Below are 23,202 nucleotides of genomic sequence, written 5' to 3'. Positions count from 1 at the left end.
GTACATGACTATTTAATTATTATATGCTAAACACCCACATAAACTTCAAGTCTAACTTTCTGAAATATGGAGTACTCAACTTCAACATTAAATAGTATTAAAGAACTAAAATTGTTAAAGAAATAGATGTACATTTATAATTATTCCCAATGAGGTGAAAGCCATTTTTCAAGTACTACATGAATCACTTTGGTATCTTAAATACTGTAATATAATTAGTCCAAAACTAATTCAAGCTTAAAAATATTTTGCTAGATTTTCATCTTTTTTCCAACATCAACCCCTAGTAAACTAAGTTGTAATTTTTTTAACCAACTTGATTGTGTACTCACTATATACATATTGGTGCAACTATTCCCCCCTCCCCCAAAAAGGGAGGCAGGCAAAGTAAGGATATGCTTTACATTAACTTGTTAATAAGATCACCAGAGATAATGCTATCAAAATTGAAAAAAAAGTTGAGATTAAAAGGTCCAAAGCAACAAAAAATATGACTTTTCAGAAATTCAGCTCACTCACTGGCACTCAGCAGTTTTCTATAGGTACCCATCCCATTACTGATCACCACCCTGCGAGGCAGGAAGAAGGCACTTGCAGACTGAAATTCCAAGTAATTACTTGCCACAATCACAAAAGGAGTCAGGAGTACAGCAGGATAAAGAAACCTTCCCAATCCATTAGACCACACAGCCTCCCAGTTTCAGCACTGCTATGCTGCCAGTACTCCTGAAACAAATTTCCCCATCACCCATCCAACCAAGCCACTCCCTTCACCAGAATACATTTTCTTCAGAAAGCCCTCTGTAACCACCTAAGACTCCCCCAACAATGAGGCAGCCGTAGGTGGAGTGCACACGTCTCACTGCAGGAGGAATCTGAAACCAGGAGCACCTACATCTTCACAGCACGAGGCGTCCGTCCTCTCCCTTGAATTTAGGTCTTACATATCCTGTTTTATCACGAGATCAGCGGTTCTCAAATTGAACCTGTGGATCACCAGAGGCCACCAGGGCCTAAATGGTGGTCCACAGATAGTATTCGCCATCCCCGTCCCACCCGATTCCCCACCCTTCAGCACTGCCCACCCAACACTTCAGCCATCCTCCCCCAGCTTTCCAGACCCCTGGCAAGATCACCACATGCAGCACTAACACTGGGGCCTCCCAACCACGTGCTGTAACCAACAGCTGACAACCATGGGGACCTGGGGCTGGAGATCACAACAGGAATGAGGACTAGGGGCCAAGGGAGCTTACAGGAGGGCGCAGGCACTAAGGAAGAGGGGAAGAAGGGCACAGGAATAGAGGAACGGAAAATCAGGTGGCAGAAGGCTCTTGGGGGCAGTGCACCAAAAATAAACCTGTAATAAAGTATCCCATGATGAGAAAAAAATCTGAGAACCACTGCTTTGAAATCATTAGATTGGTTGTCCAACAGGAACTGTGGAATATTCTGAACAGCACCTGAGATACACTGTTAGCATTCAAAACACAGTTTAAAAAACCACCCCCACAAAACCCAGGAGCAGCAGGATATAAATTAAGTGGCTCTTGAGCCATATTTATACATTAGCCATTGTCTCATCAATCGATCCATCTTCAGTGTCCATCCTGGAGGATATATATACACATAGCAAATTTACCATGAAATTGGTTAGATTCACTGGCCTCTTTCTGCACTTTTAATAGAACATTTTCTTAAAAATTTTAACTTCGTACGTGGACACTTTTATATGTGCATGTGCTGTGTACCTTTTTAATCCAGGCCTGGGCACCAGTATTGGCCAACTGTTCTTGTGTCAGAACCTGTACTCCCGTACTTCCTGTGAACTGGCCAGGAATAGAGTTCAGCTGAGCCCAGGCATCAATCTGAAGAAAAGAAGAGGCCTCAATTAAGTAAAATTACTTCTCTAGTTAAAGTGCTACTGGTATTAATTTAATTCCCTAAATGAAATGGTTTACTTAGTTCCCGAAAAGGCTTAATAACAAACTTAAATATTCAACTTTTCAAAAACAATATACTGAATTTGTACATCTTTAAAACTGTTTTCCTAAACATTCCAAAGCAGCAATTCAGTAACTGCTCAGTGGATCCCACTGATAAAATCTGAGATATATCTCTAACAACTAAAAAGCACAGCTCACACTCATTCTTCAAAGTATCACACGGATACATGAAGAATATAGAAAATCACTCATATGGCAAAGGATCCTTGCCCTCCTGCTTACATATCTCATAAACGCATGCTAATCTGACAACCTCAATTTTTAATTACTTTCTTTGAAGTGTTACAAATCGAGAATAAATTCAAGATACATAGTTAGAGAATAATAAACATAGGAAATTGTTCAAACACTGTGATAACTGAAGAATTAGCTGTCATTCACTCAAAGTATATTTACTGAACACCCGGTATTGTCAGTCAATGTATTTTCTCTCTGAACATGTACTTACTGCTTCCCCATAGAAAAGCAGCCTATGGAGCCGCTGTCCACTGTTAAAAAAGCACAGACTCTGGATTCAGACTGTCTGGGTTTGGATCCCAGTTCCCTACTTAACTAGTTTTGTGACCTTGGGCCTCATTTAACCACTCTTTACCTGTCTTCTCAGATGGAAAGTGGAAACTCAATACACCTCACAGGGCTATTATGGGCACTTAGCTATTTTTATACATTAGATTATAAATTCTATGAGGGCAGATAATTTTTTCTATTTTTATTCTCTCAAGAAACAGCTCCTGCCCCACAGTACACAACATATACTGAATGATCAAGCCCCAAATCACTTTAAGTGAGCTTGCTAGATAAATGATCATGTAGATATTAAAACTGCTACATACCCGTTCCTGAGCACGATTTAACATGCTCATAGCTTCAAGGTCAAATGCGTTCTCGCTGAGTCTTTTCTGAGCAAGTGCCCGCTCACTCATTGCTGTAGAGATGTCCACAGGCTAAGAAAGAAAATACAGATAATTATCTCAAATAACAACAGACCCCCTAAATTCTGAAAAATGCTCATATCTTTAGTTGCTTCATGTCAAAAACAAAATAAGTTTTATAGATTAAAATTTTGTAAAGTAGGGAGAAGAAACTAACCTTGAAAGACAGACAAGGATTGTTTAAGGTAAGTTACAAAGTATCAGGCAGCAGTTGAACTCAACCTAAAATCCGACTTCTTTCTACTACATCAAATTACAATCATAGAAAGTTCCACGAAGAACTTAATCTCTGGCCTTCACTAACAAAACAGTCATTTATAATAAATGCGAATTTTTTAACAATTAATTTTGTACTCATTAGCATTTTTCATTTTACCCTACTTCTCAGCATAACCCTCAAAAGCAATAAGCAAGGTTCTTAAATAAGCAGAAAACCACTATCACATCAGTGATCGTTCCTTCACTCGTCTGTCTGCACGTTTTCACCTACTTGCAGTTGTTCATATAGTTTGGTCTTAGGAACTCGGTTTCTTCAAAGAATATATTTACTATATAAGTAAGTGGATCTTTTGTTTTCAGTTTATGTACATTTATGGTGGAAGTTAAAATACTTCTGTGGGGTACATAATTAATTGAAACACTTAAAATACGTTTGAAATGTCTTAGGTCCTCCTTTTCAAAGCTCATATTCTACTTGTAAAAAGCTTAAGCTAAGCAGATGGAACTTAACTTTTCAGGAAGTATCATAATGTCCAAGAAATTTTTAAGGATAATCTTTAGAGCAAATACCGTTATTTGCCTAATTTGTGGAGGGCTCAACCAGAGAAAAAAAAATTTGATGTTTTTGGTTCTAACATTAAGAGGTTAGGTTGATTGATGTGTGTCAACTCACCAATTCTTAATACTTGTTTTTCTTCTAACACTACTTAACCCATTAATATTTTCTAGTATTTCACCCAAGAAAATTCATTTTTGGAAAACGCTTATCTGACATGAAGTATTCCTAAATTCATTTACAAAGAATGACTAGTAAGTACTGCATGGATGTGACAAATACAAGGAAGTCAGTAAAATAACAAAGGTTTTTTTAAAAAGCTAAACTAAGGTTACCTGTAATTTGACTGTGTAGTTGAGTATGAAATACTTCTTTTAAAAATAAGACCTATATAGTTGAGAAGGGTGTATGACTTTGAGAGAATAATTATACCTCATGCATAAAGATTACTAATCTTCCTTTTCCCTATCTTCAGAACCCCTTAATCACTCCATCATTCTTAGTTATCTTGCTGAATCACCTAATAAGATTCCTTTAGCAAAACTCAATTTTTCTTCCACAAGGTACCAGAAAGTACAGATTTCTATATATTTGCCTTCTTAAAATGAAAGCAGAATTAAACTGAATTCATTCTGTAACTGTTTATTAGACTGCTTACATAATCTCATTTATGAAAGGTCCTAATTTCTTAGTCAACTTAGTAAATTATCCACACTAATGAGAATATTTCTGGGGCTATATAAGCAAAGCCAGATTGAAACACTAGAAAACTTAGTAGGTTCACTTTTCACTTCTATTACAATTGTGATCACCTGCTGGGACTTTAAGTGGGAACCCAGATATCTTAGGTCAAAATGTACATTCCTTTGGCCTTAGATGTTAAGATCATCGAAGTAATTTTTGAAAGCCCACTAAACATATCTCAAGTACTGTTCTTTAACCTTGCCAGAATTACTTTGGGTTTCATACCCATCTACAAATCTAAGTGTTAGGGTATTTAGGTATAAAATAATAGGTTTTTATTCTAAAAAGTCGAAACACAGAGGAGATACTGAGGAAAATGCACCTACCCATTACCACCCCAAGCTCCGATCCCCCAATTTCCAACTGTAAATTAGCCATAAAAATGTAGTTAAGATGGCTCCAAAAACTCCCAACTTTTCTAAAATAAAATTACTTCTTCCCAACTGGAAAGCAAATTAACATACCTATCTGTGAATTCTTCCTTCTGAAGACATATTTATATCTTCACACTTTTTTCTCTTTTAACCTTTATTAAGTAAGTAGGTAACCTAAATACCCCATCATCCTCCTCAGGCTGAAACTTCATTCAAATCTCAGTAATATTATACGTTAAATTCACATCTCACTCTGAAAGGAATTTTTATTTATTTATTTAAATAGTATTTATTTAATATATCAACATTGGGATTTAATGTAAATTTACTTTAGATAAAATTACAACTAGTTTTTTCCTAATACAACTTCATTTATTCTTCAACAGGCTTACCAAGTGAGCTGTAAGTTCATGTCAAAACTTTATTACCAAATAGTAATTTGACTATTAATTTCATATTCATACTTTTTAATGTGGAAAAATATACTCAAAGTATAATCAATCAGGATTATCTTAATCTCTTAAGGATTCTCAAGAGTTTGTATCAAAAAGCATATTTCCAGGTTTTCAAGGTAACTCAGGATATGCAATAAAAAGCCCCAAAGCAGTAATATTCAAAGACTACACCAAATGTTATGCATCAGTATTAAAACACTCATAAAATATCACAGCTACCCTTTAGAACAGCACTGTCCAACAGAATTTTCTACAGTGAAAGCTAATGAGCACTTGAAATGTGTCTAGTGCAATTAAAGAACTGATTTTTCAGTGGTTCACTTAATGACTACTGTATTGGACTGTATAGCATTTGTGTATATATAGTATATAGTAAACTATACAGTGTAGCAGGGCTTTAGAGTCTTAATCATCTTTTATTGTTGCTCAAAAACAGTAATGTGTAAAAGGTACCAAAATGATGCTAAAAGTTTTAGAATGCTAAAAACTGGGGGGAAAATTATCTTTAAGTGTACAGAATACTGTTATCAAACTATCATCAAGCCTTATTTATTTCCACTAATACACGACAGACTTTCTATGTAATGTGTAGTAATAATGGGAGGAAATGTTTAATTTCCTTCTCCCTAGGACTTGTTCTAAAAGGTGAAATCCACATAAAAGACTATCCTGAATTATAATTCCACTTCTCACATTAATAAAAACCTGTCCAAGTTATTTCAGCCCTCTACATCAGTAACACAGCAGATTACTACTTCTATAACCTAAAAAGTTGTCAGGACTAATGAAACATAATTGACACCATATAACATGCATTTCATAGCCTAAGTTGTAACTGTGTACCTTCTATATCTTCATTTAAAAAACCCTTCTAAGTCAGTTTACCTCCCCCACCTTTGTTAACCCAACTGTTTATATAAATAGAACAATTATCTTAAGTATTTCCTATAAAGTCAATGAAAGTATATAAAAGAACTAAAGACATTAGAAGGTGGTCACTCAGGTAAGGAAAAAATAATCCCTGTAATAGGCAAATTATTTTCTACAGGGGTAACTGCAGGTATCTCAAATTAAAAGATGGTAAAAAAGGAAATTTTTAATTTTAAGAAAATAGAATTAAAGAAAAAGCACCTAACCTGCATACAAAACATGATTTTAAAATATTTAGCTAAAATTAATAAAATACAAAGAGGTTCATGTAGAAAATGAAAACTACAGAAACAAAAGCCACACTAAATACACACTGCCTCAAGTTGTTACGTGGCTTGGTTTTAAAAACTGATTTATGAACCTTTTCATTATTTCACATAAAATTCCTTAGTGCAATTCTTAGTTAACTTGTACATTTAATCCAAATGAATCATAATAAGAAACAGATAAATCATTAAATGGTAAAGAAATTCCATGTTAATCACCTAGGAGAATCTAAGGAGAGAAGAATGAACAACAAAGCTGTACTTAACACATGCTAGCACTGCCAGGACCTAGTTGTTTTATTTTCAATTAAAATTTTCATCTTACCCCAAGAACTCAGCTTTCCTAAACTTCAAAAATTTAGAGCTTCTAAATATAAGGGAATTTTAGCTCCACTGGACAGGGAAATATTCTTCAATAGTAACAAATCAAGCACAGTTGCCAGAGACAAAAACTGTCCTAACATGTAAACAATCACTAGACTTAATGGCAAGCTACCTCTGGACATTTATGATAAATATAAATAGTTAACCCAAGGAAATTTTATGTCAGAGACTACATTTATATCTTCTACCCAATAAGTCTTTGCTAACTTTATTACCAAGAATTAATGCCCCCGAGGACAATTTTTAAAATGTTTTCCAACACTTTTGATTTCATTTATAAATCAAATTGACACAAATATGATCAAGGTTCTGCAGCCACTCCTTACTGAGGATGATGCTGGTTGGCTTCTGGGTAGGAAGACGATGCTATGGCAGTAGGGCACACAGTCTGATGAGTTGATATTCCGTAAGATATGGATTTATGTTGATCCATCCACGTTTATCCACTCATACTTATGTCAAAGAGCACTCATGTGCAAAACAATTGGGGGGATTAAGGATCATAGCAAAGCTGAGATCAAATCTGTGATATTTGCCTAAATGTTTCATGCTCAAAACTAAAGAACCGCAAATTCCGTTTACATTTATTAAAATGAAAAAGACTAACAGGTAAAAAAAATTAAAAGTACTATTCAGTTAAAATGTTGACCATTTAGAAGAACTTTCCTTTTCTCTATAAATTCTTTATTTCAACCCGACAGGGAATCAAGAGTCAATGCTCCCATAAAATGTCACCAATAGTATTCTACAAACACTGGAATATAGAACATTAATCTTACAAATATATTTATAAGATACAGCTAAATAAATGGAACTAAACATTTTATATTATAAACATTTCCTCTAGGTGTTTCATATTACTTCTAGGTAAAAGCACGGAGACCTGAAAGCAAGAGCAAAATTCTGTCCCTTCCTAAAATTTTGGGATTGTTTTATTTGAAATTATAGTTAAGATATATTTTTTTTAGTCTAATCATCTAAGAAACTAGCTTAGAGTTCTGATATCAAAGAGCTGTATATATCCTCCCCAGAGGAGAAATCTGCTTCATGAACAAAACTTTTCTTCCCCTCCTGCTTTAATAAAAGGCTCCTTTACTTATTATAAAATCTGAATACCCACCTACTCCCCCGTAGGATTTCTCTGGAATAATTCCCCCCAACTTTTCATTCAAATCTGACAACCACTGTTGATGACAGACAATGTAAGGCACCACGGCTTTAGTGTTAAAGCTGAAAATGGCTAAATACCGAAATATATATATTTACACATAAACTCTCAATCAGTAAGAACCATAATCACCAGGATTCACTAAGCACTCTCCTGATGTTCAACTGAAGTCAAAATAGTTATGGTCACTTATCTTCCCAGGAAAATCCCTTGGAATTTTGCAATATTTATAGGGCTTCACTCTGTTGGAAAATTTTTCTCACATAAATAATTCCCTTATGTTTTTTTTCTGTTAATTGCTTAATCTTCAAGAAATTACTAAAAGCGTATGTATCAGAATTTCTAAGTCAGTCTGTTCAGCCCTCTCACCATGGTTTATATTCAGCCTCTACAAGATTTAAGTCAGTTACAAATGTCAGTTAACCTTTCCCTCTTGAAATGTGCAGGTAGCTTGATTTGGGAATTAGCAACTGAGCTACTCAACTGGCTTCACTAAAAACTGTCCCAACAAGCTATCTATCCTCTCCCTCACTGGTGATGGTATAACTTGCTTCAATTGTTGACCCCCATGTAAATATAGATCATCAACAGTGACTGTAAGTTGCACTGGCTAGTTATGTCCAGCTTCATTGTATATAACTCGCTCTCTTTTCAAATGCCACAGGTAAAAAGAAAACCACAGTGAAAATGGCACCTGTGAATAGCCCAGGGGAAAAAAAATACTATCAAAGTTTCTGATTTGGGTTCTGTTCACTTTTAACTTTATAAACAGAATTCGTTTATTTGTATTATCAGAGGTGTTTATTGGACGACGATGATATGGCCAATAAAGTGAACCTGTATGTGAAGAGTACAGGTCTCTCTGACCCACATATCCCAGAACTGCAAGGAAAGGAACTGGGGAAGAATTCCTACGTTGTAAGGGCATCAGATATCTAATCCAGTCCTTGGACAAATGTCTGGGCTTTGGAAACGAAGGGCAAGAGGTGATGACTAGTCTATGGTATCATTTAAAACTCCCACCCCCCTAGTAAGTCTCCACCCTCCCAGATCCCCCAAGCGTGATTTTGCACAACAAGTTAAATAAAAGTAAACTGTTTATTAAAAGATACAGCAAAGGTACAGATACAGAGATACATACAAAGATACAGATATATATATATATATATTTACATATATATACAGTCTTGCTGTTTTCATGTGCACTATATTTAGCAGCACATTATTTAATCAGGCGGCATTTTAATGGGGCTGTTTTGACACTTGGCATTATTACCGCGTCATTTTGACAAGATACAACTATAGCCTCCTGGAAATTTCAAGGTGTGAATTCCACTTCTCCAACTTTTAATAGTAGCAAAAAGGGGAAGGAGAAGGGAAATGGAGTACCAAGGCTGAACATTAGGTTAAACACAAGAATCCAAAGGGCCAAGGTAGCATAGGGAAGGGAAAATAATTAAAATTAAAGGCTATCTGACAAACAACCCAGAGAAATAGAAACCATTATTTAAGGGCAATGGGCTATGTATCCAAGATGCTCACATCAGCCTACAACGCCTTTTCCAATCCAGTTCTTGTGTTGAACCTGAGGATCTGCCTCTCTCTGCTCAATCCCTCCACCCAATAAATTTGCTACCACCAAAATCTAGAGCTATAGAGCCTTGAAGCAAAACGGGAAGCTAAATAGTTGTACCTTGGGCTACCTTCCCACAAGTGCAAGGAGGGCCCAATGTTGGGTAGGGATGTGATAACACTGTTCTCTGCAATTCGATGCTTTTCACTTTGTGGCTTGGTTCCACAAAGTGAATTGCATCGAGTTACTGTCAAATGAGAAGCTGCGGGTTGTTTCATCTGTCGTCTAACCCGGCCCTGCCGTTTAACCCGGCCCTAAGAAGAGTGAAACAGAATCCAAATCAGATATAAAATAACAATAAAATGCAGATTCAGGTATATAAAAGGAAAAAAATACATAATATTCCTTTTACTTACCTCAGAGGGCAAACTGCTGCTGAAAACATTATCATCATCTTTGTTTTCTTCACCATTTTTCTCTACAGGAACCCATTCTCCATAAACACTATCTGCTTCTTTTTTCCGATGTTGAGATCCAGATGACACAGGGAATTCTTTTGTTAATGTTACCTGGCTTTTTGGTGGAGTTGGCTTTGCTGCAGCAATCTAAAAAATAATGTTTTTCTTAATTAAAACTCAATAGATGTTCAACATAATCTGAAAATGACTTTGTTCATTATTTCACATAGTATTTAACCTAAATTAAAAACTAAATTCCATTTGAATTTTACTTAAACAGTTCTACAAGTTGTGCTGTTTCACTAGTCTAGAAACACTAATACTCACATTCAGATTGAAAAAAATGGGTTTGGGTTCACTGAGTTTAAAAGGATGATGATAAAAAGGAGGTTCTTCTTCCTCTTCATCCGAAACATGAGGTTTATTCACTATTACATCATCATCTTCTTTACTCTGTGCAATCTGTTTGCATTTCTTAAAAAAGTAAAAACAAACAAAAGATAAACCTTACACTTTATGCAGAGTAACATGTAATTTCTTAAAAGAATCAAAACCACATAATATCAATTTTCAAAAGTAAAACAAGATTAACGATAGGTTACAGATACGTAACTTAGCTTACTGGTTACTATTTAAACACACTCTAGCTGGTCAGTCAGTTAACAACATTTATTGAGCACCTACTATGTGCAGAGCACTGTACTGGGCACTGTCCAGGGAATACAAAAAAAATAAAGTAAAAGACATGGTCCCTGCTCTCAAGGAGCTTACAATCTAGTTCAATAGACGGAATACATACACATGAGATAATTGAGGAACGCTTTTACAGAGCAACACAATTAACAAGTGCAAACTGATATAATACAAACTGAGTACATAAGTGCTCAAAGAACAAAAGCTTAAGAGAACAGAATCAGGCAGAATCTGATAATCAAGGAATATTCCTTGCAGAGTTCTAAGCCAAATTTTCATAGTTAAGAACAAGGATTAGCAGGGAAAGGAAAAGAAAGTCACCCTAGTCAGGTAGTGGTAAAGAGGTGAGAAAAAACTTATTAGAAGGGACAGAGGGCTGAAGATGAGGCTAAAATATAAAGGGAAACACTAAGTGTTCACAAGGTTTTGGATAAGGAGCTTGGATTTGATAAGCAAGCAACAGAAGCCTTCACTAGGTCCTTAAACTTAAAAAAAAATTGTAATTCATATTGTAATAAATCTAAGTAAGGAAACAGATTAAGAAACTATATGATCCCCAAATGTATGGCTAAATAAAATCTCAAACACTTGCAACTGGGTTAGATGATAGCATGTCTTTCCATAAATGTTTTGTAGGTTATCTAAAGGAACAGAACTCAAGAATGCAATGTAAGGCATGATGGGGAGGGTGCAATTGATGAGGTCTGACACATAAAGCAAAGTCAATTCCGCCTTGAGAAGCAAAGGAACCGACTCCATTACCTGGCTTTATAAAAAGGTCAGAGTAAATTTGGGTGGACATGTCTCTATACTAGCAGTAGAATCTGTCATATCCCTTATCAATTGAAAATATTTTAATAGGATAAAAAGCTCATTTAGCCAAAAACACAGAATATACCAAGCTTGTAACCAAGGGGAACAGAATATATTGACAGTGGCAGGCTGGCATAAGGCTAGCCAATAACAAGTTTCAATATCTGAAACAATGTGGTATTTCTGGATCCTAGCAGCAATATTTCAGCGTCCTCCAAAAAAAAATTTTTTTAATAAAATAAAGCCAAAAGACAAAAAAAAAAAGCCTCAATTGAAAAGATCAAATTGTTAAAAACAAAAATAAGTGTGTTTAAAATATATATGTTACTGCCAAAACCCGAACCGCAGGAAGAACTGATAATGGCCGGCCATTATCACCAATGGCTGGTACCAAACAGCCAAAACCCGAAATGTTGATGCGAAAGAAGTTCCTTTCAGGCAATGGCCAGCTATTCTCATTAATTTCCAAGCTCCGGTGGCAAAAGATCATTTCTGAAGATTGTCTGTGTCTTTGCGTATATGCAGTACACTCGTGGCGATCAGTGAACACGTCGTGAATGGAAACGAAACTGTAGGCGAGCTTCTGCGTGTTGCTCACTCAACACCTCCTCCATTCAAACGAACCGTCCCACTCCTCAGTCAGTTTGGCTTCTAAAACTGGAAAGCAAAAGTAATGGGAAGTAACTTTTAGCTAGCGGAGCTTAGCCATCCCGGATAATGGCCTGCTAAATAGAGCTTCTGCCGCTGCCACGTCTGTATTTCGGGTTTTGGCCACTCGGTGCCAGCCATTATCAGTTCAGCCCACAATTCGGGTTTTGGCACGCTCCAGAGTCAACATCACTGGAATAATCCATTTAAGAATGACAAATTCTGTCTAGCTTACCTCAGTTAGTTCTTCTATAGTAGCTCCTCCTGATTTTTTAGCAACTTTCTCTTCTATTGAAGGTGGAGGTGCAGGCTTTAGGTTTGGCGGTAAAGGAACACCAGCCTTAGCACACATGGCAGCTGCATTAGCTTTGGCTATTTCAAGTAACTGAGCCTTATCTGCAAGAGGAAAATATAAGAAGCAGTTTTCCTAAAAGGCTGTACATTTTGTATTATCTAATGTTTCATATGTTAACAAAATTAAAGGCATCAATTTTCTGCCCTAACTTACAGCTGTGATGAAATCACTCTTTGGCTCAAAGTTTCAAAACAAATGCCCCATATTTAAAAAAGAATTAAGTCCACATTTAGCTTACCATTCAAACACTATACAAAATAGCTAGACTACACAACTATAATGATCACTCTGCCACACATATTAAGACACACACCTGCCCAAACCTACTTTATTTTCCACAACTATCACGCCCCTTACTTTCCTTCTAATCTCGGACAACATTTTAAATCACTCTTTGAGCCCAAGTTCAAAACTGCCACCTCTTCAAAGTAACAAGTCTTAAGTCAGAATTTAACATCCTCTCCACCGTGCTCCCAAAGTACCTAATCTATACCAGTAATTACAGCAATCATCACATTCTACTCTTTCTGGCAGTTTTACTATTTGGTAAAAGAGACATATATGCATTTTATCTGTGTCTGTTGTACTAACTTGTAATCACTCCAGGAATTATATACTGTTTTTTGCTTTGAATAAAAAAAGAACTCAGAAACATTTGTTGAACTGAATGCATTCTCCCTTACGGTTCTGTTAAGATCTTTTTCTTTAGACAACTCTGACCTGGAAATGTCCAATCCACTGGGATAATGATAAATTATCCATTATTATTACAGGTAGTCACGCATGATCCATCAAGTTTTAATCACCTCTGCACACTTTTTAAAATTAGGAGAAATTAGAACACTTCATCTTTTAAAAGGCAGACTGAAATCACTTTAACTCCCCATATGCAAAATTCCCTACTCACTTCCATCACCCATTATACCAATCAGAATTATTTTCACAAACATTTAACAGTACTGTATTGCCAGTTTAAGACATGTAACTTATTAAAAAAGAAACATTTGATTTTAGGCTTATCTGCAAGAATTTATGTTGGAATACATACAATAACCACCTGAGCAGATACTAGCCTTGTCTTTAACTGGACTTCTACCTGCCATTTTTAGTTATGGAATATGGTTAAAGCAAAAAGAAAGCATTCAAATATGGAAATACCTTGGTTCTAGTTTACTCCAAAGCAGGTCTTTTAAACACTAATTACAAATGTACTTATTCCTACATTTTCTAAACAGAAGCTAACCTAACTACAAAAATTTAAAGATAGAAATATTTATCCTAAACCAATAACCCCAAATATTCCATGACTCACAGAAAAAAACTCAGCTTTAAATCATTCTCTAATACCATTAAATTTTTAAATGACTCACTCAGATCCGTCAGACGTTTAGGTGATCTGCCTCTTTCAGAAGACCTGGATCGTTTACGGCGGATGGGAGACCTGCTAAATCTTCTTCTCAAGGGTGTTCGTGATCGCCTTAATCTGACTGGTGATATACTGAAGCTTCGTCTTCTTACCACAGATCTTGATCTTCTCCGACGGCTCGGGGTGCGGCTCCGTCGGCTCGGGGTGCGGCTCCGTCGGCTCGGGGTGCGGCTCCGTCGGCTCGGGGTGCGACTCCTTCGGCTGGGGGTGCGACTCCTTCGGCTGGGGGTGCGGCTCCGTCGGCTCGGGGAGATGCTGAAGCTCCTTCTTCCCCCAGATCTAGATCTTCTTCGACGACTCGGAGTGTGACTCCGGCTCCGACGGCTTGGGGTGCGACTCCGAGCTCTACCTGTTTTCCGGTTATCCCTGGAGCTTGATCTTTTTCTTTTTCTTTCCCTGGACTTGGATCTGTGCTTTGGCGATCTTTTGCGCTTCTCTTTTGATACAGATCGCCTTCCTCTAGACTTTGATCTTGACCTGCTGCTCCTCCTCCTGCGTCTTGATCGTGACCGTGAACGTGTTTGAGAGCGATGAGACTTGGACTTCGATGATCTCTTCCTTGCCCTAGAACGAGATTCACTGGTGCGCTTTCGCGATTTGTGTTCAGAAGACTTGGAACGCTTACTTCGAGATCTTAACGAAGAGTCCCTTTTCTTCTCTTTCTCACCTTTGTCACGGTTCTTATTTTTCTTGCTTTTTTCATGTGTGTCCTTAACTTTTACAAAAATTTCATAATCATCTTTTTCCTCTGAAGATGACTCTGAAGCTCTTTCTGGTATACTAAGTACAACTGGACTGGCAGCAGATTTATCCCGTTCAACTTCACTTGCAAGTAAAGGTCCTTCAATACCAGCTCTAAGGCTTGTAAGACGTTCCATGTCCTTAGGAAGTAATGGTCTCACTAAATCAGCTTCATTAATATCATCAATGTTGGCAGAAAATCCTGAATCAGACAGTATCTCTTTAGTAGGGAGAGGTACTTCTTTATCTTCTCCACTACTTTCTTTAGGACTGAGAGCCACTGCTAATGTCTGGTCACTCTCCTGTATAGGTAATGATCCTTCTGCATCCTTACTGACAAAGTTATTATTAGCTGGTATATCAGGATGAATGTCTTTAGCAGGTAAAGGTCCCTCTATGTCAGCTTCACTACCACCACTGGGGCTGGTGGAAATTACCATGTCATGTTCAGTATCTTGAGTAGTTAACGATACTTCAACATCATATTTACTAATTGAACTGAAAGCAGATGCTGTGGCAAATTCAAGACCCTTACCAGTTCCCACTGCATCAGGTTCAAGAGCAAGGGAACCAGTAGAAGACAGAGTCCCTCCTACATCAGTTTCACTAACAGTAGGACAGATATCCAATACTGTGCATTGTTTAGTCTCATTGGTGGGCAAAATTTTCTCTTCACCAGTTTCACCAACAGCACCACTGCTGGCAGCAGATACTGTGTTATGTTCCATCTCTTTAGCAATTAAGTGATTATTTATATTAAGGTCTATATTCATACCACTTTCAGTTTCATAAGAATCATTCTTCAGGTGTCCTTCAGCATGTGGTTCTTCGTCTGAATGCATGGGAATCTCCTGCATGCTAATCTCTGGAGCAAGATTTTGATCGCCAGATAGTAAATTCATTCCTTTTATAACGTTAGACTCCAGTATCATTGATGTAGACTCTAAAACCATCTCAGTTGGTATTACTTGAGTCTGCTCTGAGAGAGTGACAGGAGGCTCTGAAATTGTCACAGTGGATTCTTGGACACAAATAGATGGTTCTGAAACAATCACGTTAGGTTGAAGGACTGACATCGCTGGTTCCAGGACAGGCACAGTAGGCTCCAGGGCAGAAACAACTGGCACAGGAACGGTAATATGCTCTGGCTCAGACAAGGCCAGGGGCTCTGGGACAGCCTCAGCTGGTGGGTCCTGGACAGCCACAGCCGCTGGGTCTGGCACAGCCTCAGCCTGTGGCTCTGGAACAGCCATGGCTGGTGGCTCTGAGACAATTCCAGCTGGTTGCTCTGGGACAGCCACAGCTGGTAGCTCCGAGACAGCCATGGCTGGCAGATCTACAGTGCTCTGGGATGGCTCTGGAATAGGTACTGCTGCCTCCAGCAGGGACACAGATAACTCTGAGGCAACATGTCCTGAAGCCCTCATGGAATCAAAAGTTTCTGCTGCCTCTGACATAACAGAAGGCTCTGATGTTAACACAGTCGGTTCACCTGATGTTGTGGGAGTTTCCGACACCATGTAAGTCACTGGTCTTTCTGGAATAATTTCATGCTCTTCTGCTACAGCAGCAGACTCTACAGGTGTTGATGTGACCAAAGACTCTGGCTCCAGTGGTGGTTCTGGAACAGTCATGGAAGCCTCTGATGCTAACATTGAAGGCTCTGATGCTGATGCTGAATAATTAGCAAGCACTGCTGAAGGCTCTGAAATCTCACTTTGAGTCACAGGAGGTTCAGGCAGCGACACAGACTCTTCAGGAGGTAATGCTGGCACCTCAGTAGGCCAAGTATTTTCAGCTGTTAATGCTGACTGCTCAGTGGGTAATGCTGGACCCTCTGGTGGTTCCTCAGGAGGCAATGGCGGTGTCATTGGTGGCTCTTCAGGTGGCAATGGTGGCATTGTTGGAGGCTCTTCAGGAGGCAAAGGTGGCACCATATATGCCTCCGTATATGTATCAGTATAAGAATCGGTGTAAGAATCAGCTGCCATAGACATCATTGAACGATCAGCAGTATAAGATGACATCATAGATCGATCAGCTGCAGAGTACGATGACATCATAGACCGGTCAGCAGCAGAGTATGAAGACATCATAGACCGGTCAGCACCCATGGACATCATAGATCGGTCAGCCATCGGGGACATCATGGAGCGCTCGTAAGCTGACATCATAGAGCGTTCATAAGCTGACATCATAGAGCGCTCAGCCATAGGGGACATCATAGAGCGCTCATAAGCTGACATCATAGAGCGCTCATAGGCTGACATCATAGAGCGTTCAGCCATAGGGGACATCATAGACCGCTCATAAGACATCATAGAGCGTTCGTAAGATGACATCATGGAACGTTCTGCAGCATAGGACATCATCATAGAACGTCTAGATGCTAACATCAGGGGTCTAGGTGCTAACCTATATGGCCTGGGAGCTATTCTATAGGACCTGGGTGCTATCCTATAGGGTCTAGGTGACATCCTATAGGGATCAGGAGTTAGTCTGTAGGGATCATGGCCTAATCTATAGGGGTCTTGCCCTAACCTGTAGGCATCATGACCTAGCCTATAAGGGTCATGACCTAACCTATAGGGATCTTGAGCTAACCTGTAAGGATCCTGAGCTAACCTGTAGGGATCAGGAGATTTTGAACCCAACATAGCAGAATCTTGGGTACTAGATGCTAACATCTGAGCATCCATGGTACCAGACGCTAACATCTGAGCATCCATGGTGCCAGAAGCTAACATCTGAGAGTCCATAGTACCAGATGCTAACATCTGGGAATCCATAGAGCTAGTGGCTAACATCTGGGAGTCCATGGAGCTGGTTGCTAACATCTGGGAGTCCATGGTGCTGGTTGCTAACATCTGGGAGTCCATGGAGCTGGTTGCTAACATCTGGGAGTCCATGGAGCTGGTTGCTAACATCTGGGAGTCCATGGAGCTGGTTGCTAACATCTGGGAGTCCATGGAGCTGGTTGCTAACATCTGGGAGTCCATGGAGCTGGTTGCTAACATCTGGGAGTCCATGGAGCTGGTTGCTAACATCTGGGAGTCCATGGAGCTAGTTGCTAACATCTGGGAGTCCATGGTGCTAGAGGCTAACATCTGGGAGTCCATGGTGTTGGACGCTAGCATCTGGGAGTCCATGGTGTTGGACGCTAGCATTTGGGAGTCCATGGTGTTGGATGCTAACATATGGGTCTCCATGGTGTTAGAAGCTAACATATGGGATTCCTGGGCCATCAAGGGATCCACTCCTACTGTTACAGAAGTCTCCCCCACTAATGTAGTAGGCAGCTCCTGTGCTACCGTATTATACGACTCCAGCGCTGTCGTCGAGGGCACCTCCAGGGACTGCGACACGGTCATCGTTGACAGCTCCGTTGTTGTCACCACAGACTGAACAGAGATCTCCAGCGCCACAGTTGCCACAGGCTGCCCAGGCAACTCTGGCGCCCCAGGCTGCCCTGGCAACTCCAGCACCCCTGTTGCCAAAGGCTGCCCCAAAAGCTCCAGTGCTCCAGCTGCCCCAGACTGCCCCGAGAACTCCAGTGCCCCAGCTGCCATGAGCTGCCCAGGCAACTCCAGTGCCCCAGTTGCCACAGGCTGCCCCGACAACTCCAGTGCCCTAGTTGCCGAAGGCAGCCCTGGCAACTCTGGCACCCCAGTCACCGAAGACTGCCCTGGCAACTCCAGCGCTGTCGTTGCCACTGGCTGTCCTGGCAACTCCAGCACCATTGCTGCCTCAGGCTGCCCCAGCAACCCTGTTGCCGTCGTCACCTCAGGCTGCCCAGGATGTTCCACCGTTGTCATCCCCACAGGCTGCTCCAACTCTGTCGTCGTCACAGGTTGTTCGGTCAACTCCATTGCTACTGTAACCACAGGCTGCCCTGGCAGCTCTACTGCTGCTGTCACCACAGGCAGCCCTGGCAACTCCTGTGCCATCACAGGTGGCTCTGGTACCTCCTGTGGTGGCTCCAACCCCATGGATGGTGCTGGAAGCCCTGGCAATTCCTGCGACAACTGTGGCACTGACGTCACAGAGGGCCCCGGCAACTCAGGCACTGCTGTCGCAGGGGGCCCTAGCAACTCAGGCACTGGGGTAGAAAGGGGCCCTGGCAACTCTGGCACCGGGGTAGCAGAGGGCCCAGGTAACTCCAGCACTGGAGTCACAGGGGGCCCCTGCAACTCCAGCATGGAGGTCGCAGGTGGCCCCGGCAACTCCATCGCTGAGGCCACCGACGACTCCTGCAGCTCCAACGCTGTGGTCTTGGGCAGCTCCAGCATCTCCTGCGGTCTTGTCATGGATGAATCTGCAATCTCCGATGGTACTTCTACAGGCTGCTCTGGCAATCTTAGCACTTCAGTTGCCGATGACTCTGGAAAATCCATTGTTGTTGATGTGCTTGGCTCAGGGTGCACCTGAGTAGGTGTCTCTGATGACACAAGGGTTTCTGATGGCTCTAGCACTTTTGCTACTGGAGGCTCTAACAACATGATCTTTGATGGCTCTGGAGGTGTGCTCTCCAAAGATTTCAGCCCAGGCTTCACCTGACACTCCACTGACATTGTTACAACCGGCTCAGATGACTTTAGCACTACTGTTGTAGTAGGCACTGGTGCTGTTGCAAAGGAATCCAGAATCTTTGTTGTGGATGGTTCCAGCATTACTGCTACAGACTGCTCTGACTGCACTGAAACTACTGATGTAGATGCAACTGACAGTTCTGCAGTTTTTGTAGCTGGCTTCAGAATTTCTAAGGTGTGTGGCTCTAATACCTCCATAGATACTACAGGAGGTTCTAGCACAAGTGCAGGAGACTCACTGGTGTCAGATAGGCCGAACGCTCTCACAGGATGCTCCAGTGCCATTTCTGAAGGTTCAGAATCAAACTTCAAAAAGGAATCTGATTCTAAATCTACGTTCCCATCATGATGTGATTTCGGCTTTGATTCAGATTCTTCTGGCTGTCTTTTATACTTTTTTTCCTTTTCTTTCTTCTTTTTCTTCTTTTTATTTTTGTGCTTTTTATGTTTCTTCGACTTTTTGGTAGGTATTTCATCAGTAGGATCTGTTTGTACAGACACACATCTACTTTTTCTGGAAGCCTCCTTCAAGTCTGAAATTTAGGAAAATTAATTTTGTCAAATATCCCCCAAAATAGATTTAGGTAAGTCGTATAAACCAAAACTTACAATCCATGTTAAGATACCATAACACTTCTTGTTAAACAAAAGGTTACTAAATAAACTATTTTCCATAAACCAGTTATCTGAAGACTGACACTTTTCCAATACTTCTTTTACAACTGAAGCCTGGGTTAAAAATAAGTTCTTAATTTATTACAAAAACTTTTAGAATTACATTAAGATGTGTTTTTACTAAGTTCATTTAAAACAATTACTTTCTCCAGCTCTCACTATACAGCAAATTAGTTTTAAACTACAGTTATGATGAATATCTTCCATATTATTAACTGTAAGAATTTCCACAAAAACACACGTTAAAAAACTTTTGTGACTATTTTATCACCCTTATTTATACAGAAAGCAACATGGCACTGGCTCTGGAACACACTGTCTGCTTTTGGATACTGAATCAATTCACCACTCACTACATGAATAGACGTGGCCAAACCGCTGACACTCTGTCTTCCAGAGTTAGAGGACGAACTCAGTTAAAACATACAAAGTACACTGAATAATGCCTGGCACCAAGTAAGCCCTCAGCAAATGCTAGAGATTGCTTTTATAGTATAAGGTCTGAACAACAAATGTAAAATATGGAACATGAATTTTCACCCATGTTGCATTCTAATAAAAATAACATCTTCCCCCCAATACTCTTCTAAATTACTATAGAAGTAATTTTTTTAATGTTTCTACTTTAAAAATGATAATAAAGTCATTTGGAGAAGGAAATTCGTACAGCCCTTAACATGTAACTTAAGAACATTTCAATCTGCATATCTAAAAGAAAAAGTGGTTTATAATCCACTTTGCAACCAGATGAGATTTACTCTAATGCCAATATCATATTAGATAAACCTTAGTGATCTTAGGTGATCGGAAATCCAGGTCACCAAGATTATGGAAAAAGCAAATCAACACATGACAAGACCTCTTCCAAAGCAAAATTAATCATTTTCCACTAATTGTTTATTATGTACCAAATGTTAGCTACATTATACTTCAAGAAAAAGTTGCTAGAGCCATGAATCTAAGCAAGGCTACAGTCCATGTTATTTTTTTAACCATACTCTATACTAAAAATAAAAAAAAACAAAACCCATACCATGGCCCCCCATTTACAAAACTAAACAATATTGTTATTTTTGTGGCTGATCACAAATCCTTCATTTCTAAGCATCAATTATTTAATCAATTCCCCAAATGCTAAATATCCAGCAATGATTCCTCTCCATTCATTGCACCTTTAAGAGGAGTAAACACAAAAACAAGATCATCTCTAATCTTGAGCTTTAAAATAAAACCTTCCAGGGTTTTAGAATCATTACAGATATGGTCCAGACTCCTGTACCTTCCAAAACTGACATTTATACAACTGTTCAATGAAAACCTACATTCAAAATCCTGGCACTGAGGCACTGTAAGACTAAACCAAACAAAGATAGTTATATTCCACCAGCAAAGTAAACAAATGCATCGATGCTCATGGTTCCAGTACAACTGTATTTTCAAAAAAATACTTAAGAAAGTCTTCAGTAAATCAATTAAACTAAAAATTAAACTTATTGAAGTTTTAAATCTAATGAACATCTTAAATACCCTGCAATCAAGAAATACTACTGTTAACTATTAAAAAAAAAACTTCAAGTTTCAAGACAACTGATTATCTCCAACTTACCTGGCTTATATCGTAGTTCCGTATCTAAGACCCCAGAAAGTACTTCCTCTATCTTCTGAACTATTTCTTCATTTGGTAGGCTCCTGGCAGAAGCAGCTGCATCACCTGCCTGGTTTCCTTCAATAGGTGTATTTGTTTCACCATTGAGCTGGCCTTCACTCCTTCCACTTCACAAGAAAAGTTACCAAAATGCATTAATATTTTTATCATGCCATATAATAAATTAATATTTGTAACTCAACTGATTAAAACAATCTTATTTGTACACTTCACCATTTTTTATTTATTTTGGATGCTATTCCCCATCAAAAGTGCTTCCTTAACACTATCTACTTACAGTTGGTACATTTTTATTTTCACACGATTAAAGTTTTCAGAACTGTGAAAGTTAAGAAAAAGTCTTTCAAACAGGTTTCTAAGCTCATCTTTTTTTTTTTTTAACAAAATACTCCCCAACCAGCATTTTTATCTCAGGGGAGGAAAATTATTATTAAGATCACAATCACAAAACCAAAGAAAAATACATGACCTAACATTATGGTAGAAGCTCTAGCCACAGTAAAGCCACAGTAAAGCCACACTTGTGCATGTATCACAATCACCATCAGCAGTATCAAGGAACACAACTTTAGCCAGCGACACATTAAGTCAAAAGGGTAACTTGTAGCACTGGATCAGGTTTAGACTGATCAGACTTGCTGAAATGCCATAATGTTGAAAAGGAAGAATACATTTATATAATTTTCACCCAGTTATCAAAAATCATGTAAAACAACTCATTTATATTAACAGTAAATGAATCACTTAACATATTTTCAATTCGCAGGAACAGAAGAATCTTAACAGACATAAAAACATATCATTTACTTAGTCTTTTGTACTATTTTGTGTAAATTTACAAAATTGTTTTGAAAAATACTTTAAACAGCACGTTTGACTTAATGTAACTTCAATTTTAGGTAGCAAAATGGGTCGACAATTATGCTCCACTACCTGATAAAAGTCTGGTCAAAACCCCCAAAAAATTCAGTAGTTAACCAAGTGTTATTAAAGAACATTTGGTTTTCTAATACAATTAATCATACAATAGCAATATTTAACATTTATTAACTATTAATTAGGGCTGCACGGTTCTACATTTTTAAACTCATTTATCCTAACAAAACTCTAATATCAGCACTATTGTTCTGATCAAATGAGGAAAATGAGGCACAGAGAAGACAAAAAAACCTAGCTGTACATCATACATCTAATTAAGAGGTAAAACTGGTATTCAAAACCAGAGCTCATACTCAACCAACTATATATAATAACTTAAACTGTCTAAAAGTCAGTCTCCTCACCCAAACTCATGTTCATAAAAGTAAGTGAGAAAAAAAGGAACTATAGTTCATCAAAATGGCAAACAATCAAAAACTTCTTTTGATACTGACAATATATAGCATAGTATTTGAAAAGAAGCTGAATATTCCCTTAGTAATAAACTGCTTTATCTAATATTCTTTCTAAACTCTCTTCCTGGAGCTCTTTTACATTTTTCCTAAGCACTTTCACAGTGCATACCTTACTAAAAAGGCCACGATTTAAAAAT

At 38.8% G+C, this 23,202-nt stretch overlaps 1 protein-coding gene across 8 annotated transcripts in view; it reads right to left on the bottom strand.

Moving 5' to 3' along the window:
• SON (SON DNA and RNA binding protein) overlaps positions 1-23,202 on the bottom strand; it is a 31,117-nt gene that overhangs the window by 6,120 nt on the left and 1,795 nt on the right. For 6 of the 8 annotated variants that reach the window (XR_004349625.1, XR_004349624.1, XR_004349623.1 and 3 more), the window contains exons 2-8: positions 21,612-21,778; positions 13,945-19,863; positions 12,455-12,615; positions 10,393-10,539; positions 10,024-10,212; positions 2,840-2,950; positions 1,752-1,868 (exon numbers count right to left, since the gene is read on the bottom strand). Coding sequence is in view for 4 of the 8 variants with exons in the window: in XM_032629993.1 (XP_032485884.1) it covers positions 1,752-1,868; positions 2,840-2,950; positions 10,024-10,212; positions 10,393-10,539; positions 12,455-12,615; positions 13,945-19,863; positions 21,612-21,778 (6,811 nt within the window). In the remaining 4 variants the exon portion in view is untranslated. Of the gene's footprint in view, positions 1-1,751; positions 1,869-2,839; positions 2,951-9,113; positions 9,922-10,023; positions 10,213-10,392; positions 10,540-10,719; positions 12,229-12,454; positions 12,616-13,944; positions 19,864-21,611; positions 21,779-23,202 lie in introns of those variants that run through there. The other 2 variants (XM_032629994.1, XM_032629995.1) reach the window with 2 other exon arrangements.

The sequence above is a fragment of the Phocoena sinus genome, chromosome 4 (assembly GCF_008692025.1).
Source record: "Phocoena sinus isolate mPhoSin1 chromosome 4, mPhoSin1.pri, whole genome shotgun sequence".
Classification (NCBI taxonomy): domain Eukaryota; kingdom Metazoa; phylum Chordata; class Mammalia; order Artiodactyla; family Phocoenidae; genus Phocoena; species Phocoena sinus.
The sequence above is the reverse complement of the archived record's forward strand: the minus strand, read 5'-3'. Positions and strand labels throughout refer to the sequence as shown.